Genomic DNA, 20,720 nt, shown 5'->3' on the forward strand with positions numbered 1-20,720 from the left:
CATGCAAGCATAAGCAATTATGCAACGTTTATACATCATGGATGAGCTGAAGCAAGGGCCCATTTGCACACTCAATTAATATTTGCTATAGAAAAATCAAAAGCATAGTGCATGCAAGCATAGATGATTTCACAACATTTATACATCATGGATGGGCCTAAAGAAGAGGCCATTATTAATAGAATAACCATCTATGTAGGCCAATGTTTACAAAAATCACATACTAGGAAAAGTTTAAGAAAAAGGATTTTATAGCATAATTACAAAGCAATCTCTTTTCACTTACCTAGCATCCATCCATTAATTAAGATGTACCTTGCATCACATCATAGGGCATTTCAAATACAAATCATTATATATGATTTGGATGTCCATTTTTGTTTAGAAATTTGCAAGCTTCAAGAGGCCCTATTGACAAGGTCATAGATAATTCATAATGTGGAAAGACTCGTCAAATCAAGAAACACATCAAACTAAAGCAAAGACAATAGATAAGACTACTAGTGGTGCCTTTCCACCTCAATGGTGCATGCTTATCCATAGTCTGCTTGAACTTGTTGAGCACTCAGCAAGTTTGAATCCCAAAGGAACATCACACATTGCTATTTACATCACTGGCATGCAATTATTAGGAAGGGAAATACAGTATATCCAACTAGGAGGCTTAGCAAGCAAAAACAAGCCACGATAAACAAGAAGCCACACCAATATTTCAAAATAACATCCGCAAAACTATACCAACATAACATGCATTTTCAATCCCATGTTTTGGAGTGGACGGCTTAGATAAAAAAACAGTTGACCAAAGACCCACACAACACATGGACTAGTAAAAGGCATAGACTAGAACTACCTTGGTGTGGGTTTCTTTTTGTGCGAATGGCTCCCTGAAGTCGATTGTAACTAAGAACTTTGATTTGTGTCCCTTTGTCCTATATGCCTTTCAGGCATCAAAAAGGATGTTAATTAATACCTCTCTCTTCTTTTTCTTTTTTTCGTAAAAGATAATACCTCTCTCTCTCTCTCTCTCTCTCTCTCTCTCTCAAAGACCTGTACCCCTTTGGATGTTAGTGATCACACAGATTGGAACTAGCACATCAATAAGTGACCTCTTTACTAAATTATGATAACCCCAACCCACAACCGCCCCCAACCCACCCCCTCACCCGGCACCCCAAAGAAAAAAAAAAGTAATTCCTAATGTTACAAGACCATAAGAACAGCATGGGGCAGTTTATCATCTGCAGTTGATGTCTGTTTGGAATAGATGAGACAAGCATTCCATAACAAAAGCAGTTACCAATATTAACAAGTTACCAGTTACTTACATAAGAAATTTTTCGCTCCTGGCATCATTAGGGTTGAGTTATCACATACAGTTAATGTTAATTGGAATAAACAGAAAGTAGTAGCATCAGCAAAAAGAATCATAACATATACCAGTTTAGGGAGAGTGATGTCAATGCATCATTGGAGCAATAAACATGACACTGCAAGATAGGATAGAATCAGTAAGACCAGTGCACTAATGAGATGTCAAAGTATTCCTTGCATAGATAGACCAGTGAACAGTCCTGAACAATGGGCTACTTTTATATTTGCAAATGTACAATAGTCTGGGTGTCATTATTCACAAAACTAGACTCACTGTAAAGCGTGCCTCACATTGTGTACAGCTGAGATGTAACTCAGTAACACTTCTACAAGCTGTTGCCACCCTTCTCCAGCTCACAGCAAAATTAGACTTGCTGCAAAGCATGCCTCGTATTAAATGTGTACAGCTGAGAGGTATCTCAATAACACTTCTACAAGCTGTTGCCACTCCTGTCCAACTCAAGTGTCTAATGTTTGCCCGATATTCTGTTACCCAGCATTGGCTTTTATATTTTCTTGTGAGGAGCACTGGTTTTTGCTGGTGCCAGAATCTGCATGGCTACTCCCTTGATTAGACACAGACTTGTGTTCTTCTGCAGTTTCCGCATTCTTTGCAGGGTTCATTGGACATCTGATATATGAAAGAGAACGTCCAAAGTGGACTGTTGTACCATTCCTGTTCACTGGTGTAGAATTCCCATTTCCTCCAGAACGTTCACGCTTCCACTGTAAACTTGTGGGATTTGCAGTGGACCTTGGGATGCTTGGAGATTTGAGCAGGGGATGTGGCGACCCACGGAACCACTTACTTCTCATGTTTACTCGCAAGGGGGGAGCCATAGACTGCTGTGTCACAACTGGACGGACAGGTACAGGCACCTCCTGTATCTCCTGACCAACTTCTTTCCTCATCACCTGTAGGGGCATATGAGAGATTGAGTAAGTTGAACCAAAGCCCGTGCATGAACCACGAGCTTAGAATAGATGGGGAAACATCAAAATTGCCTGTTTCATAAGATTAGTTTGGGTGGCCAAGAAAGATAAGCGCACTCACCTTCAATATTCTGGAATAGAAGGAAGACCCACTAAGTGCCAAAGCCTTGTTTGCACCATCATTTGTAGTGAATTCCACAAATGCAGATCTGCGGAATGTATGAATTTGTAGTAGCGTTATGATAACCTTTTGTCTTCAAGTCAATACTTGAGCATGAAAGCTAACAAAGCATACCCTTTTGGTTGTCCTGTAGCCCCATCAGTCAGCATAACAACCCGTTGTACATCGCCACACCTTGCAAAATGAGCCATCACAGAATCTTTTGTGGCAGCAAAATGAATCTATATATTCAACCAAAACACCAAACCATTAACCTTCTGTCAGATCGTGGACATGAATGCACACCATGATTAAGTACTAATCATGGGATATGGGTTGAAGGTATAAAGATAAGAGACTTGACATGAATCCAAAGAACCATCACAATCACACTTACATTTGTAACAAACACAATCCGTTCCTGTCTCTCATCATCAATTGCTTGTGCTTGCTGTTTACCTGCACAAGCCCCACCTTAGGTGATTTAGATGTGCATCATGATAAACAACTATTTGTATGATATATGACAGCACTCTTGTTGCAATGGCGTGCTGTGCAATGAGTTAAGGTTATAACCTTAGACAGCTAGCAAACCAACGGACATTAGAACTGGGAAGGGTAGTTACATGATAATATACATGGGCATGGCAGACCTTTTTTTTTCTGTGCAAAATTAGGCTGAGGTTAGCTGAACCATACTCAAAAACTACTAGAGCATTAAATTGGCTTGGAAGAAGAATGATATTTGTCACAATTATGAGGGCACTTGAAGTGATCTAAGATGCATTTGCAAGAAGGACATACTCTATAGATATAGAAGCATGAATGCTCCCTTATGTTGCTGTATCTAGCCAGACATTCCATACACACAATAAGACAACAATATATTCAGTTCCACTTTTTTTCCTGGCTATAAATGTTAGTATTGACATGTACTCCACAAGAGAAAGTCTGCTTCGGGTTGCTGATCTAGCTCTCCCCTAGGGCCCTGCTAAATGTCAGTGCATGTCCCTTATGTGGAGGGTTGACAACTGAAGGGTTTATTGCACAATCACACACAATCCTCAAACTAGGGTTTCTTGCAGGGCTCTATCTTACCTAGGGCTTCCATTGCATGCTAGATATGTAGAATGCTATGATGTGAAGGAAAGGTTGTTGGGTGTAAAGTCCCATTAATCTCCCTGTGTATAAACTTATGGGTGTGAACACACCCTTATCTGTACCCTAACATATAAATACATTTTATTCTTTGTGTACCAAAACACTAACGGGTACACTTATCTTGAAATTCTCTCACTCACACTCTCAGCTTTGCTCCTACTCCATTCCTGTCTCGCACTCCATTGCACTCTTGCCTCAACAAACTGGTATCAGAGCTACAGCAACAGTGTGTGCGCTTCCCAAGAGTGCAAGTCAGCTCTGCATACGAGAAGAAGCCGTTCACCTTTTCTCTCAGTCACTGAGAGCAGGCCAGCTGTTGTTTTGGTCAAACTAATTAGGTGCAGGTCATTGGCTGGCTATTCATCACGATTCCAGCAAGTGTGACCAGAGTGGCAGCAGTCGTGACTATTGTTCAGACCAACGGTCAGCATGGAACAAGCAGTCGTGACCGACGGTCAGCATGGAACAAGCGTAGCAGGTTGGCAGGCGACGAGGCAGTCCATGTGTGATGCGACATCAGCATCACACGGCGTGGGGCGAAGGCAGACAGCAGCATCGCGAGACTAGGCGACAGCACGTGAAAGTTCTTTTTTGTGACATGGCTCATTTTTATAAGCCGTGGTTCACGCATGCAAGCACAGTCCTCAACTTAGTGCATTTTTATGCCCGAAAATTTGGGGGTTTTCCCAAATATGATGCTGGTCATACATAATAATGACAGTGGACCCAGATATTGCAGAAATTGTACACAATGGCCTTCAAAATTTTGGGGCTTTTCATGTATCAGTGAAATTTTGCTCAGCTGAGCCGAATTTACTGAGATTGGTGCACTTTTGGACCCAAGAAATTTGGGGCTTTTGCAAAATTTTACTAAATTTGCCTATTCTATGCTCTCAAGAACACATATTAATGCAATTGGGGAAGATTGATCAATAAAATTTTGGGCCTTTTTCTGAGCTTTGAGAATTTTGGCAAAATTGCTATGCTCTCAAGAACACATATTAATGCAATTGGGGCAGATTGATCAGTAAAATTTTGGGGCTTTTTCTAAACTTTGAGAATTTTAGCAAAATTGATGTCCAAAATGGACATTGGGGACTTTGCTGAAGCAATCTTGGTGCTGTACATAATGAAATTCGAGTTTATTATCTCTCACTTGGGAGATTTTGAAGAAAATGTAGAGAATTCTAATGTTTTTTGTGTATCAGAAGTGCTTTCGGGCACATATGTATGCAGTACACATGTTTGACAACTCCCATTGAGTTGATATATTGCTGAATATTCATGTTGCAGCATTTTTAGTGATCACCAGCAGATCCAGGATTGTTGCAAATGTATTTTTGGTGATATTGCTGAAGTGGGAGTCACTTTGCAATGGTGCATGCATGGATTATATACTGAAATCTTAGTTATATTGTTGAAAGTCATTCCTTCTACTACTATACATGAACTTGGAGCAAATCTTGCTCTTTATCTCCTGAAATTTTGGGCTGAAATTAGCTGAGTATTCAGTCCAATATTGACTATCATAAAATACAGCATTGGTACTTGGCACTTTGCTGAATAATGGCCACTAATGCTTCTAGCAACAGTGACACTAAATCCCTTCTTGAAATCAAGAAATTTGATGGCATTGGCTTTGACTTATAGAAGGACACGATGCAAGGCATTTTGTTTTTGAAGGATTGCGATGATGCTCTCTTGGAAATCAAACTTGCAACTATGACAGATGAGGATTGGGCTAGACTCAACAAGAAGGCCATTGCATACATTAAAATGGTTGTAACTAATGATGTACTTACAGACATTAAGCGTCTTGATACAGCTTATACCATATGGAAAATGTTGATGGACACTTGTGAAAATACAACTCCAGTAAATCAAGTGCATCTCATGCGCAAGCTTGTAAACATGGAGTTGGATGAGTCTAAGACAACATCAGAGCATTTGAGTGCTTTCACAAGGATTTTGAATCAGTTGCAGGACTCTGGTTTGTAGCCCCTCAATGATAAACTAAAGGCTATTTTCTTGTTGATGACTCTCCTTGGTAGCTAGGAGCTTTTGGTTGTTTCACTAAGCAACAACCCTACTTTAACCTTTGATAGTGTTAGGGGCTCTATTCTCAATGAGGAGATTAGAAGAAAGTTCAGTGGAGAAAGTAGTGGTTCAACCTATTATCTTAGAGGTAGGTTGGAAAAGAGGGATAATTCAAGAAATAAAAACAAAAGCAAGAGCAAAAGCAAAAACAAAAGCAAGAGCAAAAGCAAAAACAAAAGCAAGATATTACTTGCTATTAATGTGAACGTAAAGGGCATAAAAAGCCCAATTGTCAGTATTACAAAAAAGAGCAAGAAAGAAAGAAACAACAAGGAAAAAAAAACGAAGGATGATAAGAAAGATGATGATAACTCTCCCTCAAAAGAAGTTGCAAAGGCAACTGTTGCATCTAGTGTAGTCATTGAAGAGCTCTCTAACACTAGAGAGATACTTGTTACAGCCTCATGTAATGATATAAATCTTATGGTAACACCAGGTGATATGCACATCACTAAAAAAGAGGTAATTGATGCCTTACTTTCAGCTCATGATGGGCTGTCCCAAACATGGATAGTGGACAGCGGTGCCTCTTTTCATGTTACTCCCTCTTTGGAGTCATTTTTTGAATACATTGTAGGTTGCCTATGCAAGGTTTACTTGGACAACAATTATGCATATGAAATAGAGGATGTAGGTACCATTCACTTGGCCCTTGAAAATAGCCAAGAGCTGATTTTGCAAGATGTCAGATATATACCTAGCATAAAGAAAAAGTTTATTGTCAATTGGGCAGCTTGATGCAAGAGGATATTTTACTGCCTTTGGTGGTGGATCTTGGAGGTCCACAAAGACTCTATGTTGATCGTTAAAGGTAACAAAAAGGAGACTTTGTATTATTTGCAGTGTAAAGCATTACCTGGCAAGTTTTTGGCTATGACTGAAGTTCATTCACAGATGAAACTTTGGCACAAAAGACTTGGCTATATGAGCTAGAAAGGCCTTCAGGTTCTCTCCTCTTTAGGGAGATTTGATGTAAAAGACTTTGGTCTCAACTTTTGTAATAATTGCATATATGAACAACATGTGAAGTCTCCTTATTACTCTGGTGTCGTTAAGAAGTCCAATGCTCGACTTAGTATACTTTGATGTGTGCACTATGCCTGTTAATTCACATGGGGGTGCACAGTACTTTGTCACTTTTATTGATGATTTCAGTAGAAAGTCATGGGTGTGTGTATTCAAGAGCAAAATGGAAGTGTTGGATGCTTTTAAAAGGTTTCATGCTTTTGTTGCCACACAGAAAGGGCTTAAGTTAAAAGCTATAAGAACAGATAATGGGGCCAAGTATGTTTCTAATGAGTTCAAAAAAGTTTGTGAGATGCATGGCATTAACCACAAGCCTAGGAGTGTAGGCACACCAAGTCACGGTCAATGTCCCAAGAGCCATAGGGTCCCATATCTCCAACCCACAAGAAACAATGACTAGCTAAAGTGCAAGAAGCATGAAAATAAAGAAAATGGGCAGTCTACAAATAAGCTAGAGCCTTCATTGTGGAGTTCCAAACACACAAAGCACAAAAGAAGTGATCATCTAGGAATATCTAGGTGGACTATTTGATGTGTTGTATTCTCATCCTAAAAATGATCAAATGATTTTAGGGTTTACCATCTAGGTGGACTACTTAATGTATTGAATTTTCATCTTATAATGATAGAATGATTTTAGGGTTTACTTCTCTTTCCTTTTTTCCAATTTTGGTTGTGCCTTTTGGCACCTTGAAGTGGAATGTACAAACTTTGATGTATATGACATTGTCCTTCACATCAATTTTAGAGCTCTCTGTCTCTCTGCCTGTGTGTGTGTGTGTGTGTGTGTGTGCGCCACTCCATCTCAGCCCATGCATCCTCTTCCACAATGCTGCACTCTAACAGAAATCTCTCATACATAGGCATTGTTAAGTTTCTTGCGTTCAGCTGTTTGTCGATCCTCTTACAACAAGACCGCACCTATTATAAAGATACGTAAGTTCCAACCATAAACAATTAACTAGCAACCATTGTATTCATAATTAGAGTTGTGGCAATAGCTACTCGAGTTTTTTAGAGCCTTTTGTTTGGTCTTGATCCCATATAAAATCTTTTCTTTTTCTTATAAGTTAGTCAATCATAGGTGCAACTAACTTAGCATAGTCTCAAATGAATCATCTATAAATACTGGATAAAATTGTGATAGGTTAAGCATGGTCCTTGTGGCCTATTTTGACCTAAATGTAGGATTCAAAACTGTTGGCCTAACTTCAATGCATGCCTACCACATCATCCTCTCACTAAGTTTTTTACAATACATGGCCATACATGGCAAAACCTTACGTATGCAAGAATCCTAAGAGTGAGGTCTATTGCCCAAATGAACGCGAATAATAAAGTTCACATCCTTGTCAGTCACAATGACCCGCTTTGCATGAATGGCAACTAGTTGTGTGTCATTAAAGATGTCAATGGGATACCCCTCTGTCACTATTTGCAAGGCCTCCATGACTGCAACAATCCACTTCCATGGCAATGGGCCATCATTCACTCCGTCTTAAAACCTCTCCATGCTCGTGAGCCACAAGTCCTATAAGATCTCTTGAACCACCTTTTAAAATGATGCCCTTTGTACCAAGAGCTCATAGCCACATTCAATTCTTTTGATTTCTCATAGGCCCACATACCTAGTCGCCATCTTCTTTTCTTTTGACCGGTCCAAACGATGTTGCACCTAATGCCCCAAGAGGTACCATGCACATGATCGTGGCAAGGAACCGATGAGCAACTTCCTTGGTGCGCACCATGTAAACTCAAGGAGAGAGGAATGGAGAAGAAGAGGAAGCTAAGGAGGAAAGTTGCTGATAAGAAAAGTCTACGACAAACTTGAAAAGTGCATCCTAACACATTCTCGCTGCTTTTGAATCCACATGGTAAGGCCACCTAGATAAAAAAGGAAAGTTGGAAGCTCATGTCTATCTAGACTAGAACCTTGAAAACGTAACTCAACACCCACCACTCAAGAAGAGGTCTCCACTATCTTAAAAGAGGACTTCCCTACTAGCACTAAAAGAGTAGGGAATCCACTATGGAGATCTATTGTTGCAATAGCACTCCCCCAGTCAAGCATGAATGACAAGAACTATGGTCTCTTGAAAATCAACCATAGACAAAGGCATCTTCATGTTTAGGAGTTCTTGGAAAACATGTGCATCTTGTGTGACCTATTTGACCACCACCAACATCAAGCAGTCTATTAAAATGGACTGTAGTTGCACTAGTACCATGTACAAAAGGGTTCATACTATATTGTACTATAGTACCAATGACCATATCATATGTATCAGTATCATGAGGTACCAACTTAGTGGATACTTCTTTTCTGAACCAATCTGCACTTTGGGATAAGTAAACCCTTCTTATACTAATATTATTCTCTCACAAGAATTGTTTAAGATTTAAACGTCTCCGCCTTTTTTTATCAAAAAATTTGGGTGTAAAGTAGCGTTTATGAGAGTAACGTGTTTTTATCGTACTGCCCTTAACAAACTTAAAGTACATTTCGTACCATATTTTCTCTCTCCCCACAATGGCAAAGTGGTTGTATGCTTTTGACTGAAAATGCAGCTTCCTACAATTGCCACATTGTAAGGTGCATGTCCATCGGTTGTCCAAGCACGCTTTTAGCAATCTATTGAGAAACGAATCTAACCATCGCTGCCCGGCACTCCCATGGAATGTTCCAGGTTTTATCACCTAGGGTTTCTCGAATCCGCCTCGCAACGGAACGTTCACAGCCGAACTCACTAGGATCGACCTGAAATTTGGGCTCCTAGTGGCCAAGGTCTCCTAACAACATTCTAACCTCGAATCCTGGATATCCTACTTTACACAGAGATACCCAAGCCGAAGCAGACCCATGTCGCACTTGGTTTAAAGAGAATGGGAAATGAGAGGAATGCGCTGCTCGACCTCTCTGCCCATAGGGCATAATCCCATTCCGGTCCCCTAAAACGACATGAATCGGGATTCTATCCTAACAATTTCTAAGGTCGAAGACGGTAAACCTTGTCAGAAGCCTCCCTGTTCTCTGGGACTACCCTTCCGTAGGACGGACCCGTCGGGGGTTCCACCCACCCGCTTCCCTCAATAGCTTTAGTTTTCTAATTAGGTCCTACCACATTTATGTGTGACACTTAAAGTCAGCTTCATTGATTAAGCCTTTTAGGGAACATGGTTCGTTCGCATAACTTATAGCACAGACACGAAAACAAAGAAAGCAATCTATTGACAAACAAGTTCAAACAAGTTCCTTTAACTTATTATCAAGTTAATCTTTGTCTCCCGCCCATATAGGAGAAAATTATGTATCCCTTCTGTCCAACAGAAGTATCCCTTCTGCCTTGCAAAAGTAACTGGTCCAAATCACATGGCACCACAAATTCAATCCTTTATCTAGAATAGGATCTCCCAACATGCCCAAACGTTGGGGGCCACGGAGGTCTTCAACTCAATTCTAGACCTAGCAAGGGGTGTCCAGAGCTCCACCTGACCCGCAAGCTGTCTAGGAGCGAAACATCATTCCCGTGGTTGGCCTTTTCACCACTCAACCTTCGGTCCATGAATCGAGCAATGCCCTCTCGGGTTAATCCGCAGTGCGATCATGAAGGTGATCCACCCGTGCAATATATCATTCCTTAATTAAATCCTTTAAGAATCCAGCACAACAAGGCATTCAACCCTAATATATATTTCTAGGAAAAATTCATTTATCCCCATGGCAACTTGTCATCACAGACCCTTGCCATGCATTTAGCATAAATCACAAGCACTTGAAACAATCATCCAAATAGCAAACTAACGACCAGTTAAATGTAAAAGCATTTAGGATGTTTTTCAATCAACCAACAAAAAAACCAATTGTATTCTTCCCAAACAATGCAAGAATAGTCGTGATAATATTTCCATCGCATATCTACTCTTTCCCTTGGGATCGAAGAGCGATTCTATATAAAATTTACTTAACTCTTGTATGCACAATTTTTAATGTCATGATTATGCCATCCATAACCCCTAACCAATTCTTCCTTGTAATTGTTCTATCAACGAATAAGTCATATGCAACTAGATGCAATTAACTTTCCTTAATACATAGACTTTGCAAGCTCGATCTTTTGAATACGTGAGATAACATTTATCCCTTCCAATGACCTATACTCCTGCATCATAGTATGGGGCCTAATGTATCTCATATGAGAATCAAAACAAGCATCTATCAATTTGAAAATACATCACTTACAACCGGAACCGCAATTGGATTGACCGTGATACCTTTGTCCGAAGATTCGTTTCTAGTTGTGAAATTGCCATGCGAATGCAACATTCTTCCCTTGGAGGCCATCGTCCGCAAGTAGATTCAAGAGATAAAGAAGACGGAATAGATTCGAGATAGGAGAGTGTAAAAGAAGATGACTAAGTCGAGGATCGGAATAGAGGGAATTGTGCAACCTCTCGAGGTAACTCTTCTCTCTCTCTCTCTCTCTCTCTCTCTCTCTCTCTCTCTCTCTCTTGGAGGGTATCATTCTCTCTACCTCTCTCTCGCAGCCTCTCGAGGTCTCCTTATGTCCCCTTGTGCCTCCCCATGCCTCATATTTATAGTGAATTAGAGAAGAGACTTGTGGCTGAGAAAATGAGCTCTTTGTGGAGAGGGATCTTGAAAAAATCAATGATCTCATGCTCAGATCATAAATCTGATGGTTCCATTGGCTCCAAAAGGGGGGTAAAAATCCAAGACACTTGCTTAGAAAGCTCTCAGTTTACTCCTCCTTTTCTCTATTTGAAGTGTTGTTTTCTGTCTGTAGACTGCGATCGTGGCGTGCACGATTTTACAAATCCCTCTTTTTTTTTTTTTTATAAAATCTCACATCACTTGTCTTTTCTTTTAAATAACATCTAATTCTAAAAATCTCTATATCTTTTTAGGATAATATCTAAAATATACTAGTTTTACCCAAAATCTATTATTTTTGGGCCATCTAAACTATACAAATTAATACTAGTGATTAATATAGCTCATAAGTCTCCTTCACGTTGTAACTTCCGTGAAGGGTGGCTAAGGTCCTTGTCAATCCGAGAAAAATATCTAGTGATTAATATAGCTCATAAGTCTCCTTCACGTTGTAACTTCGGTGAAGGGTGGCTAAGGTCCTTGTCAATCCGAGAAAAATATCAGATTTACGACTTTTGATTTTTTTAAATAAAATATTTTTAATTAAATAAAAATTATTAGTTATTAATGTTAGTTAGTTTTTACCTTAGTTAATTTTTAGTTAGTAACCTTACTAACTTATTAATTGACTAACTAACTTGCGAACTAACCAACTAACTTTTAATTGCATGGAAATATTACACACATGGAGAATGATCCCAATCTGGATAGCTAAAAACTACTCCAAAAGGTAGGTAATGCTGAAAATGACCTTGCCTACTAAAAATGCAAACGTGTCTGGACTGCTTCAACCCTAAACACGTGTGGCAGCAGTGAAATGCAGCAAGCAGAAGCCTCATCAACAGAGGAAGAGCAGGTTTTCCAACAATCAGCGAGTCACTTGAGACAAAAGCCTGCTACGAAATTGCACAAGCTTGGACTTAGGGGATGAAATGCACAGCTATGGCAACATAGAATAAGCAAGATAAGCAATCAAGATACAATCTCATAATTATAACACGTCGAAGTGCACTGAATAGCAAGATTAAAAGGAAAATGAATGCTCAACGTAAAGAATGAAGATGAAGGCAACAGACAAAGCTGCCTGAAGGATGAAGAACCTGAACACAAGGTCACCCCAGAACAGGGTGCAATGTGCATTGGCAGCAGGGACACTAAGGCAGTTAGAAGAATGGCTGGCTGCAAAGGGCTGAAATGTAGTCACCACAATGGTAAGCTGCCATATCTGACATTTCTAGATTGACTCATTTTACAAGCGTGAACAACTTAGGGTGGATCAGGGAAGTGTCAGTCATTGCTCCCCAGAATAATCTCTGTTTCACTTGCAGCCAATTCTGATAATGCATCTGAGAAGGAGGCTACAGATAATGCTGTCACCTAGTATGTCTTGGTGCAAGACTTTCAACCTCGACTGAGGATCTAAAGGTACATGACAACCATTGCATGGCTAGACAAGAAATCATCGGAGTGCAGTTCCAGAAAAATCCTTGCAGTAACCTTTCAATGAGCTAGAATTGTTGGTCAAGATACCACAAAACTAAACTTCTCTTTCAATAAAGGTACTTCAAAGAACTGCCAACAAACTGCTCCAGTTGTCATATGTAAAGTTGGAGGCTCAAAAATCATTCTAGCAGCCAAAATGAAATGCCTTGAACCACTTCACATGTCATATCCAAAGTTGGAGACTCAGAAAACCATTCTAGTGGCTGAAATGTAATGCTCTGCACTGCTTCCGAATTTACTTCTAAGGCCTAAGATACTCTCTTGTTTGGAGCAAGAAGCAAGGGCTCAAGAACACATGCTCTCCAATGGTTACATGTAAGCTACATTGTGAAAACCACAATAAATGAGATACCAAATGTCACCACCAAATGTCACCATATGCTCGCCACAAGACAGCTTCAAATACACTAGATAAAATTTAGGCTAGGCTTTTGACATGGAAAAATCTAGCAAGCCCCAACAGGATAAAAAAGACACAACAGAAAATCAAGGCTGCATAGTTCGGTTAACTTCTTCCTGGATTTTGAGATAAGATAGATGTTCCGTTACCAGATACACTGCCTGGGACACTATTTTGAGATTCTGGTGTGGCTTCTGAGCGTCTGGCACGAAGCTTGGCCATTTCCAGTTGCACCTGTTCCATTCGCTTCTTTAGCTCCAATATGCCCTGTTTTGAAGATATCATTGATAAAACAATAGTCAGCTTGAAACCATGTCACAGAAACAAACTACATCAGCACAAAACAAAGTATAGCTTATGCAAAAGTAAACAATTTATCACATTTGTTCCAAGACCTAACTTTGTGAAAGATGGCTTGCCTCATTTTAAAATTAGTCTAAGAACAGATGTTAAAACAATACACTGGGAATGGGGGTGCCCTTCTACATTGCATATATTTGATTAGTTTACCAAGCCATATGCAATTAAATCTCAAAAGCATTGTTTAGCTGCCCTTACCATGTGCTTTCTTATTATCCTGGTTTCATTAAACTACAAATGCCACATGTATACATCCATATTACAGACACTGGACAAAGTGATGGAATCATACTTAAAATTCAAGGCTCAAGATCAGGATACCAGGAATGTGAACTGCAGGCAAAAGTGATGATATGGCATGATGAGGTACTGCACACAAGCAGCATCGTGGTTCAAGAATCAAGAATCATGATTCAGGTGCCACGAACCTGAGAAGCAGGAAAAAGTGGTCATATAGCACAATGAGGTACTGCATAGGACCAGCACCATGGTACAAAGTGTGCATGCCTATGATACTTTGGAAGCAGTGACCCATCAGACTAGCCAAGTAGCATAATCACATCGCTGTCATAATAAGGAAGCAGTCAGACCAGCCCAAGACATCTTGACCCAGCACCAAAGTTTGTCCTTCAACACTAGTAGATCTCTCTTCCCAACCTTGACTTTATTTAGACCTTCTGTTAGCCCCAAACTCGCACCCCCTTTCGATATTTCTTTACCTTTTATTGCAAATGGATAGAGTACAACTGAGATTCACCGATCTCCTCCACTAATCCAAGAGCTACTTGCTATCATTAAAGACCAACAAGCTTTCAAACCATTGGTTTGCTTGGGGAATTGGCCTTCACCCTGCTCCTTTCGAGACAAATGTAGCCTAGCTGGCTTCTTGAATCTCCTTGAAATTCTTCCATTTCAACTGCTAAAATTCAAGCCTTAGGCCTTCAATTCTGAGCATGCATCCCAAGATAATTGTCAACACCTTAATTTCTGCTCCATTCCCCCTTCTCTTACATAGGGTCCTTCGAGGCAGTTGTCTATTGCCACACCCGTTCCCACTTGTGCACCATCTATTCCACAAGTTCGTTTCCATCCCTCCACCCTCTCCTCCAAAGGTTCACTCATTCCCTCCATCCCTTTTAGAGGGGAACGATCTTGGTGATGCGGCTATGGATTTCCTGGCCCCTAGTGCTTTAGAGGGGGGTCTTCCAGGATCATGAGGAGCTTCTTCATCGGTAGTCTACATTGGCGAACTTCATCAACATTGGCATTCCTCTTGCCATCCTGGGATCCATTTCTTGGCCTTCCGCCTCATCCAGGATCCAAGAGAAGATGTTAGACATCGTGTTTGTCATGCTTTGTTATCTCCTACATGTGAGCCTCAATCTAAGTCAAATGAGGACTTTAGGAGCTCTAACCTATTTGTCACTTGTTTTAATAGAGGAAGTAGCTCATTCTAGAGCATTCAATTTATTATCTTTCAATGCATTTTCTCCTCAAGTTGGAATTTTCAGTGCATTTCTTGAGCAGTTTTTGCATATAGTAGTGTGCTCACCTGCTGAACATTGTCCACTATTTCGGAGATTTTTCTAAGCACTTATGGCATTCTACCAACATTAAATGCTCGTTGACCATATTTTTGGCCCCAAATTATAGCCAGCCAATTTTTTATGGTTGTGCCTATACATTTGGCACTCCTCCCACTTGGCAGACATATTCTCCCACATCCTCCTTGACGAGTGCACACTCCGACTCTGTCATCTTCCTTCATCTCCGATGCTGCCATCATCATCAGCTTTTGATCTAGTGCCCTCACTGTCTCTATAAGCTACATGCAAGGACTGATCAATCTTTTGTGTGTATCCAGCATTCCTTCCTTATTCAGTCCGGATTTCTTTCTTCTTTTCTTGCAGACTCTCTCTATTCCTTTCTCTCTATGTTCATGTTCCTTCTTCCATTGTACACTCTCACAGCATCTACGTTTGTGTTTGCAAGCTAAGGTGACTTGTTCTCATGCAAAACAATAGCATTTAATGCCTGCTAAATATGTGTCTTTGTTCTAAGCATCTCCATTTTGATCTTCTATTCATGTGCACGGCTGGGTGATAGTGTTTTCGAGCTTGTGTTTGCTGTGTTGAGATCTAGGTTTCGTTGAGGATCTCTCGGTGCTCCAGATGTTCCAATTTCCAAGAGGAGTGACATACAGATAACGAAGATTTATTATGAAAAGAAGGGACATCTCCAAGAGGACTGCAGCACATTAGCAACTTTGTGGAAGGAGAAGGAGCGAACAATGATAAAGGGTGATAACTCTACTCTCTCCACAAGTCTTCATCATCTACAGGTCTAGGTTTAGGCTCCAACCACAGGGTCCCAATGATGGCTACAAGGGCCTTCCTTCCAACTTGCTAGTACAAGTGATGCAAGTCATCCCTCACATCTCTCCAATGCCAAAGAGCGAGTGTGAGAGGTGGGTGAGGTGGGGTATATGACCTCATCTATACTTTTATACAAGTGCACAGGATCTAGAGAGGGGTTTCCCTGATGCATTGACCTAAGTTTGGTAGGTTTTGAAATATCCAGGTTCATGATGAGCTATTTGACAGAGAGCCGGATTGGCTACTAGTTCGAGTTCTCATAAGAGGGGACACTTTGGTGGTCTAGCCGAAGGCAGGGAATCAATGCTCATTTATGTGCTTCAGCATTGGTGATAAGATGGTCACGTGTGCTACTTGAAATGCATTGTTGATAGACATAGAGAGCTACTATGATTCTGCACAGTGAAGGGACTGAAACACAATCCTTCAAGTAGTGGGCTATCGAAGTAATTACTAGAAGGTGAAGGATAGCTATTGAGGGAGCAAACCGCAGTCCTTTGATGTCATCAGAGATGTGGAAGATAATCACCAGATGTCAAGGGAGCGAACCGCAATCCTCTAATGCTAGGGAGTGATCTGGGTAGCAAAACACAAATTCCAGAATGTCGGAGTTTCCAAACGCAAGGAGAGCAGCCCAAATGCTAACGTCAAGTGGATAATGATGACACTACATGATGGAAGATGAACCACAGACTGCAAAAACGCAGGTCCCAGCAGCCTCTATGACAAATGAGTGACGCCAAGTGATGGAGAAGAAGCTAGGCTGCAAAAACGCGTGTCTCAGCAGCCCCTATGATAGACGAGTGATGAAATCACTAATGCTTAGTGATGTACACTGTCACCAAAGACTAGGATACTAACGCCAAGCTAAAGATGATGACATCAAGCAAGGAGAAAATCTCCACATTGAAAAACGCAGGTAAAGTGGAGCCTGAAGGAGAACGGTGCTGACGCCAAGCAAATGATGGTGATGCCAGGTGGAGGATGCTTTAAACGCAAGGCTTCTCAAGCAGAGGAGGAAAGGTGAGGGCAACCATGAGCCACGAACCGCAATGTCCTCCTAAAGGGGTGTGAGGACAATGCAAGGGGCTGATGAGAGAAGGGAAGGGTGTCGAATGGCGAAGGCAGAGGGGTGAAAAATGACTGAAGAGTGGTGGGGTGGTGAAGAATGAATGAAGAGAGAGATGTGGTAGGAGTGAAGAATGAATGAAGTGACTGCCTATTTATAGGCATAAGCTCTCTAGGGTGGCGCACCACTATGTGGGCATCCACTAAAAAAGTGACCAAGATGTGGACACCAACCCTTTTTGGGGCTATCAGTGTGAAGCCCTAAATGAAGTTTGTGAGCTGGAGAAGTGGTTTCTGAACAATCCCAATGGATTGGGCACAGTAAAGAATTCTAGGTATTTTTATGGTGCCTTATTTATGAGGTTTTAGTCGTTTTATGCTCCAACCTAATGTATATTTAACAAATTTTTTTCCAATCATCTCTTTCTTATTGAGTTCTTTGTTCAACGTTCTTTTTTTCTTTGTAGTGTTTCTCATCCGCCACCTCATCATCAACAATACTTTGACCAATGTCTTTCTTATTGAGTTCTTTGTTCAATGTTCTTTTTTTCTTTGTAGTGTTTCTCATCGACCACTTCATCATCAACAATACTTTGATCAATGGGCTGAAAATCACGCTATTGTTCAGCATGCATTTGCTACTGATTTTGTTGATGTAAAGCCTCAATAGGTTACTGAAATTGACTAAAATCGAGTGCACTTTGTTGAAACAGTGGCACAAACTGTCAAATATATTCATAGACCCCCACATTCGCTGGTTTTTGCAATTCACGATAGGCCCATCAACATGTTCAGTGAATACCGCATCTCTACTAACAAAATCTTGTTCATGGTTACTTTTTGCACTATAATCAATAAAAATGCATTTGACAGCCTTGTCTTGCAATTTATGTCTTCGTGGTTGTAGCACCAAAGCATATGCCAAACAACCAAAGACACAAATGTGGAACGCCGCTAGTTTTCGGCCAATCAAGCATCATAAGGCATACATTCAGCCAACACTTTAGTGGGGCTACGATTCAGCATATACACTACACACATACGAGCTCAAATTGCAAAGTTTGTTGCACCAGGAGGTAGCTAAACGTCGGATGAAGCCGTTGCATGATCTGAAAGCGAAGAAATATACCTTTAAGAAAGAGCAGTTAGTTCTATATTACGACGCGTGTAGGGAGCTATTTCCAGGAAAGCTGGAACCTCGATGGGATGGCCCTTACAAGATAGTTCGGATAGGTAAAAATAAGTCCACAGTTCTATTAGCTGATCTACAAGGAGTGGAATTTAAGAATAAGGTTAATCTTAATAAGATAAAACCTTATTATTTCTAAGTATGCTAACGCGGAAAAATGCATTGCAGGTCCATGCTAGGGCTGATTGGAGACCTATAGGAGAGCTTAAATTGGTTGATGGGGCGGCTAATCCCTTATTTGGAGCACCTATATCTCGAGCAAAGATATCATCAGGGGAGGCTTATCTGGTGGAGCAAGGGATATAAAGTGATTGAGCAAGAAGACGGTACCTTTGTGTGGGAAATTAAAGTTTTCTGTCATCACTGCTTACAAATCTTAACAAGCATCCATGTTGAGTTTAATGAAGAAGATGTGATGGAGCCATCAGTTCATCCTCTAATATGTTGAACTTTGACTATCATAATTACGAATAGAGGAGTTCTTGATGGTTAGCTGTGTAAACCTATTATGGACACATACATTATAATAGGAAAGGAAGTGTTGGAGTAGTTATCCGAGATCCCCGACGTAGAGTTACAATGAAATTAGCTGCTTATCTCAGGGTAGGATTTACTAACAACATGGCCCAGTATAAAGCCCTGATTATGGGATTGAATATTACTAAGAAAGGTGGTATTAGGCAGTTGTTAATAAAAGAGGATTCCCAGTTGATCTTGAATCAACTCAATGGGGCATATACAGTCCAGAATCCTCTCCTTCGTATGTATCATCGAACTGCTATAATCCTATTTGATGAATTTGAGAGCATATCTCTTCAGCTGATTCCACATTATTGGAATCAGTTTGCAGATTCCTTAGCTAATTTTGCTTATGAAGAGGACCTCTTTTTCAACTATGGTCCTAGTCCGGATGTTGTTATTGATGATGAGACAGGACCTGGTCGCTTGTGGGGAATGTTATTAGACCACACGTTATATGGCCGGCGATGGTTGTTATGGGTAATGCAAAGAGTAGTTGAGACCCATCTACCGTTGTTATCTTGGACCCATAGGTTGATCCGCTGACATGTTATGCGTACGCCTCTTGCTACATATGCAGGGCATCAAACCAAAATTTGGAGGCAACTTATTGTGTGAAAGCATACAACGTGCCATTTCCATCAAAGTGTGATTCTTTCTTTCAGCCACACCATTTTGTGAAGGTGTGTAAGGCATAATACATTGATGTGTAATGCCCCTTTCAGCCAAGAAAGAGTTTAACTCTCATGAAATGTATTCCCCCCCCCCCCCCCCTCAATCTGGTACGAAGTGTAATCAGCTTGCATCCATTGACATTTTCAACCAAGGCCAAGAAGGTTTTAAAGCATGCAAACACTTATCATTTGTGTCTCAAAGCATATACCCAACATTGACACACAGGGGTCCACAAACATCACTATGCACAAGCTATAATTTAGGTTTAGCATGCATAGATCCACCTTTGAGAAACGAAGCACGATGCATTTTGCCAAGTACACAACTCTCGCATACATTAGGTGCTTTCAATGGAGAGAGATCAAGCACTATATTTTTGCTTCTCAAGCCAAGCAAACTCCCATAATTAAGATGATCAAATTGAGCATGCCATAACTTAGTGTCATCCATAATGGTAGCCTCAACCTGTAATGCATCCTCTGATGCTCTCTTCTTATATAGATCAAGCTAACAGAGGCCATTATACAATGTGTCAATGACAATGAGGGCATCCCATCAGTACAGTGATAGAAATTGCATCGATCCATATGGAATGTAACCATAAACCAGCACATGCAATGATTGAAACTAAGAGCAAGTTTTTCTTTATGCCAGGGCATATACAAGACATTTTTCGAGCATGATAGTTTTCCCATCTACTACAATAATGGGAATACATCCAATGCCTTAAATTGCATATGAAGCATTATTTGCACATACAGCCGATCCCCCCTTTTGTGCATTTGCATATGATAGAAACAAATCATGAAAGGATGTTATTGTTGAGCTAAAACATGCTTTACAACTGATTAGCAGTTTTAACAGCCCCAAAACATACCTAATGAGAAATTAAAATTCAGTGTGCCATTTGAGAGAGTTTCAGTGGTCCCCCAGAACCCTAATTTTTGGGACATCCTTTAACACCTATAAATAGATAGACTACCCACCATTTAGTCTCGTCCCTTCAATACAGGTTCTCACTCCTCTGCTACATTTGGTCCATAGACCATCACCAGCCCACAAACTACCTCCTCCTTCATGCATTCAACTCTCCATCAGCCACAGGCGACAGGTGGCAGCCCTCCTTCATCCATCAGATGTTAGTCCTGCAATCTGCGTTGGCCTTTTCATCCCCAAGTTGTTGCCAAGAGAGGCACCTACAAAAGGAGATG

At 40.6% G+C, this 20,720-nt stretch overlaps 1 protein-coding gene across 1 annotated transcript in view; it reads right to left on the bottom strand.

The window, feature by feature from the left end:
• Window positions 1-1,440: 1,440 nt before the first annotated feature.
• LOC148036105 (uncharacterized) overlaps window positions 1,441-20,720 on the bottom strand; it is a 67,783-nt gene continuing 48,503 nt past the window's right edge. Inside the window, exons 7-11 of the mRNA XM_087678091.1 lie at window positions 13,473-13,590; window positions 2,865-2,926; window positions 2,603-2,709; window positions 2,429-2,516; window positions 1,441-2,289 (exon numbers count right to left, since the gene is read on the bottom strand). Coding sequence (XP_087534217.1) covers window positions 1,864-2,289; window positions 2,429-2,516; window positions 2,603-2,709; window positions 2,865-2,926; window positions 13,473-13,590 — 801 coding nt within the window. The 3' untranslated portion in view covers window positions 1,441-1,863. The remainder of the gene's footprint in view (window positions 2,290-2,428; window positions 2,517-2,602; window positions 2,710-2,864; window positions 2,927-13,472; window positions 13,591-20,720) is intronic.

The sequence above is a fragment of the Lygodium microphyllum genome, chromosome 5, assembly GCF_053477565.2.
Source record: "Lygodium microphyllum isolate KBCC chromosome 5, Lygodium_microphyllum_v1.1.10, whole genome shotgun sequence".
Classification (NCBI taxonomy): Eukaryota; Viridiplantae; Streptophyta; class Polypodiopsida; order Schizaeales; family Lygodiaceae; genus Lygodium; species Lygodium microphyllum.